Source organism: Thalia democratica, chromosome 5, assembly GCF_965202585.1.
Source record: "Thalia democratica chromosome 5, ktThaDemo2.hap1.1, whole genome shotgun sequence".
NCBI lineage: Eukaryota > Metazoa > Chordata > Thaliacea > Salpida > Salpidae > Thalia > Thalia democratica.
In genome coordinates this window covers 59,264,289-59,269,616 of record NC_139169.1, presented here as the reverse complement: position 1 = coordinate 59,269,616, position 5,328 = coordinate 59,264,289, and the positions used below count along the sequence as shown (strand labels likewise).

General features: G+C 25.1%; 1 protein-coding gene across 1 annotated transcript; it reads right to left on the bottom strand.

The window, feature by feature from the left end:
* Nucleotides 1-1,323: 1,323 nt before the first annotated feature.
* LOC145835739 (cyanocobalamin reductase / alkylcobalamin dealkylase-like) lies at nt 1,324-2,330 on the bottom strand. The gene has a single exon (XM_082943447.1). It carries the CDS (start codon nt 2,321-2,323, stop codon nt 1,601-1,603), a length of 723 nt encoding a protein of 240 aa, XP_082799573.1. The 5' UTR covers nt 2,324-2,330; the 3' UTR covers nt 1,324-1,600.
* Between the last annotated feature and the right edge of the window lie 2,998 nt (nt 2,331-5,328).

The following is a 5,328-nucleotide window of genomic DNA, read 5'->3' as shown; positions in this document are numbered from 1 at the left end:
TGAGCTGCAAAAATAGTTAACTGATTGACTAAGTAATAGTTAATTGCCTAATGAAATTACTAGGTTCTTTTTATATGCTTAGGAACCAAAATTAGTTTTATTTGGTAATGAAAAGTCTCAACTATTTTTTAATAATTAATCAGTTTCAAGTGTATTTTATAGTATAGGTGTCAAAGGCTCATAGATCTTATTTGATTTGTATGCATGTGGTACATTAAAGGTTAAAATTCATAAATTTGTTCAATTATTATTCAAAAAACATAAATTGTAATATTGAAATTCAAATGTAAAACATGCTTGTTTTTTTGCAAGACATTATGTAAATATTTTAGGACAAAGTATTAAAACATAATCTTAAATACTAGCTGTAGTAATACTATAACTTTATTGATAAAGTTATATTTCAAATTCAATTTAACGTCTGTATGAAGTATAATTATTACAAATAACACAGTTTTTTTAATGATTTTCATACAAACATTATTGAGACCAAAAATATTTTGAATTTTTGTTAAATTAGATTTATAATTGAACTACTTCTCTAAAGAGCTTATATAAGTTTTGAAACATAATAATTTGAAAACACAAAATTTTCAATAGATAAAAAACCAAAAACTTAACACAAACTAAAGTTTTAGTACTTTTATATTGTTCAACCAAAAAAATTCTTTTTTAATTACTTCAAAATATAGATAAATCATTATATTTTTAGCTATTTAAGTACGGAGTTTTTCATCAAATAAAATTCCGGATTTACTTCAACTTTATGATTTACATAAAGTACTTATAAAAACAGCTAAATATCATAATTATAAGTGCAATACACTCTTACATATTAAAATACAAGAATAAACTTGCAACATCAAAATCCCAAATACACAGTGCCTAAAACATTACTGTTATGCAACATAAGTACTTTTATTTTTAATTGAAAATTAAATAATTACAAAAATACCACTTCTGTATTAGTTTGATCAAACTAAAAACTTTTAAGCTCTATATATTGCAAACTTTAATAGAAACATCTATTTTAAACTATTTTCAAGCTTTTGTTTTCTAACTTTTTTTAACAAACACAAACAGATTGACTGATAGTGAAACTTGATTAAAATTTTATGATGTTGTCTAAAAATATAGACTTGTTTGTATGTACTAGGTAACTTTTTATTGTTTAACAAACATAAGAACCCAAAATAACAACAAGTATATTAATTTTGTTTTATGTTCAACTTTTTCAAGTTCAAGTAATTGCATTATTACTTTCATTGTGCTATTAGTTCAAATAGGCTCACAGAGTATGATTTAGAAAATTTTGCATGCACAACCTCATATATATAACTATATGAATAAAGAGTATTAATATAAACAGACGGTTATACAATTTTAATTTTACATAGCTAACTTATCAACACATTATCAAATTTATCAAAACATTTATATATCCAAACTGTTTTGCAAAAGTATTCTACTTGATCGAAAATAAAAGCATGGTGTGTAAGTGATTAGATAAAAACTTAAAAACAAAAATTTTAGCATTTATTTACATAAATTATACAGATTTTTTTACACTTGAAAACAAAAATTTAATACAGGACTAGACTTAAAGGTTAAAAATATCATCTAACAAAGCAGCTCTTTCCTTTGGAGGCGTTTCAAAGTACTTTCTTTGCAAATTGCTGTATTTTGTAGACACTGGTATGCAGTTCCTGTACGAAGCATCTTTCCAATTTGTGTTAAACTTTTTCAGCACATCCAACCTTTGCTCGTCTGTGGGAAGACAATCTTTTGGGGGTTTGAAAGGTAGTTCGGGACATTGCAGCTTGGTAAAAACAACAACACTTCTTATGGCAAACCAACCACCATAGCGCGGGTGGACACACACGCCAAACAACTTCTTCCCTTGGTAGTCTGCTTTCAAGTGCTTTTGCTGATAATAAAAAGCTGCGCCTGAAACGTGAGCTGCCGTTTGCACGAGAACTTTAGGTCTTCTGTTGGGAAGCAGCTCGTAGTCGTACATGCAAACTGGTCCATAGGCTTGAAGGTAGTTCAAAGCTTTGTTGATGTGGCTTTTAATACAATTGTCTATTAAGTCTTTTTTATTTAGAGTGCAACTTTTATTAGACTTTACATAAGGAATGAAAGTATTTTCAAAAAAATCTGGTTTTGTTAAAATAACACATGATAGTGTGTTTTTAGGGTAATCTAAATTAAAAATGTTGTCAACGTTTTCATTATACCATCCTATTTTCAAAAAGTGAACCTCTATTCCATGATTTTCTAGTTTTGAATTTAAAGTTGAAGATATAAAATTTAGATCATCCATATTTAAATAAATCTACCTGTAATGAAAAGTAGTCAAATTAATATAGCTTATTAAATAAGAGATTATTATATTTTTTTAGATAATACTCTTTATAAAAATTTAACTCTTAGATTACTTACTGTGTTTAACTTTAAAACTTTATTTTTTAAAATTATTAAAACTTGAAATATTATAAACTATAAAAAAAAATGGCTTGAATGAAATAAATATCTTAAGCTTTAAAAAATAATATTAAAGTTTTAAAAGGCCATAAGGGGTCCACTTTTTTTACAAGTCTATCTTATTTTAGAGAGTTTTATCACTAACCATAAGACACTTTTTCCCATGAACAAAGTATTTCTGGGATATAAAGAATGCTTAGTATAATTATTGTTATATGCTATGTTGTACGACAAAAATAACTATTTTCTAAAATCTTTATCATTTTTTGACCACATTTTTTTTAATTATTCAGTTAATACATTACTTCCCAGTATTTTGTTTATTCATTGAAAGAAAACTCTAGAATTTTTAATATTATAATATTGAAAAACCAAAACTTTTTTAAAGTTTTTTATTTTCTAATATTATTGATTTTTTAACTTTAAAATATTCAAGGACTATTTTTTGGAAACTTGAGATGTCTAGCTTAAAAAAAACAAAAATGCAGAAAAATATTTATTTATTCTAAATTTCTGAAAAAACTGAGAATAAAAAAAAACATTTATACATTTTTATTAAATTTCTTTTACAAAATTTACATTTTCACAAAAGTTCATTTAGATTTTTATACTTTATAAAAAGTTACTTATAGTTTATACCTAAATTTTTGATACGAGAGCTAATGTTGTTTTATTTTTAATACTAATTGTTGAACATTCTTAAATTATTTTATTAGAATACCTGCTTACTTAAATTTCTATTTATAAATCTTTAATTTTCATTTATTTTTATTAAATATTTGTGCTGAGTATAACTCTGACATTTATATAGAATTGTTTTTTTTTTTTTTTTGAAAAAGTAATTAATTTTAATTACAATTATTATATTTTACTTTATATTTTAATAAGAAATTAAAATAGTATAAAAAAACTCAGAACTAAGACCAACGTACTGCTGTGGAGACATTTAGATGGTCAAATTACATACTATCTTTACAAAAACATTACAATACATATATATTACCCACTTTTTTTTTGGAAAATAGTTAGAACGCAGTTCTAAACTAGAACCTTATTTTTTGAAGATTAGAAGATATATAGTTATGAAAATTCATTTGTATACTATTGAGACCATTTTATAACAATTCATAACTTATAGTTGACCTATTTAAAATTTATGACATCATAATAGAAGTTTGTTTTTACCCTTACTTTTGAAAAAAGTTTTAAAGTGATGTCAAAACTACTGGCTCAACTTAGAGACTGTTTTAATAAGACTTTAATGTACCTTGAAAAGTTTTTAAAGCTATGTATAAAATATATTTGAAAAAAAACAAGGTTCTTTGAGAAAAACAAATTTTTGTCAAGGTCTCATAATTACTTAATGAATTAACTTAAATTAAGAAGTCTACTGTCCTCCAAAAAAAAATACTCCATATGCATATATAAAATGTAACAAAGACTAAGTAGTTTAAAATAAACCAAAGTTCAGCAGATAAGCATTGTATATTTCCTGTAGACCTGAACAGTCCCTATTACAAGAACACTCAACAATAAAATACTATATCATAGAATTTTAATTGTTGTGTCAGCCAAAGTGATGCATAGTAAGGTGTCATAGGGGATACAAAAAGTGTAATCCTTACTAAAACAAACTTATATGTCCTGATGCATCATTCTAAAACAAAAAATTTTGTAAAACCCCACTAAAAAACAAAAATATATATTTAAATATATAAGAAAGAAAGATGTGAATGCTCACAACTATGGTCAATGGATTGGTGTGGAGAAAGACAATCAAGCTTCACCCCATACATTTTATAACACTTTTAAGCAGTTTTAATTAAAACAATAAAAAAGAAAGTTAAAATCAATGAAAAATCAATATCAGCATTAAGGCCTTAGGGGGGGGGGGTAAAACATGTTTTTTACAGGTTGATCTTATTTTAAAGAGTTTTTTCTGAGCTTCAAGATGTTTTTTATTGTTTTAAAGATTCAAATTATTTTTTGAGATATGACTAGTCAAAGTCGGGCTGCATAATAGGTTGCCTATGGAAAGGGAAAATTAAAACAGCGAAAAAAGACTATTTCATTTAAAATCTATCTTCTCCTACATTTTTCAAGCAATCATCTTCAAACTTTCAGTCTAATCTTTATACAATAACAAAAAAACGTTACTTTGGAATTTATAAAAAAATTGTAAAAATATAATTTTTTTGAAAAAAAAACACTTTTTTTTTTTATTTTTTTGATAAAATTTTTATTTTTTTACATTTTTAAAATTCTAAAGTAACGTTTTTTCCTTTTAATATAAGGAACATTTCCTGAAAGTTTGAAGAAGATTGCTTGAAAAATGAAGGAGGAGATAGATTTTTAGTGAATTTTTAAATTTCTGAGAAAATTGACCTCCAAAAATTTGCGGTCCATACGTTTGTATCGGAAACTTTTTACAAAAAATAAAATATCTCAAAAGTTAAATGATATTTTTGAATTCTATAAAAACAGGCTTGTAGTTTGTATTTAAAGCATTTATTTAAAAGCCAAAGTTAATTTTTGTAAAAAAAAAAAAAGTTGGACCCCCTATGGTCTTAATTAATAGTTTTTTTTCAAGTATTATTATTTAAATCAACTCAAAACAAAATTACTTTTAAAAAAGAAAAAACTGGTATGCAATCTTTTATATACCCATTTCTGCCAATATTGACTATGGAAACCATAAGTATACCATAGGCACCACACAGTCTCCTCCCTCTGTCTCTCTAGAAGATAATTAGTGTTAAAGGTTTAAAGATTCTGTTCTCCCAATGACATCAACAGGCATTGTCACTCGTGTTAGATACTAAGTTTGGTGTGTAGTTTGATGAC

What these genes read in the sequence shown, in the direction of transcription:
- LOC145835739 (XM_082943447.1), bottom strand. Translation starts at nt 2,323, where the DNA reads ATGGATGATCTAAATTTTATATCTTCAACTTTAAATTCAAAACTAGAA.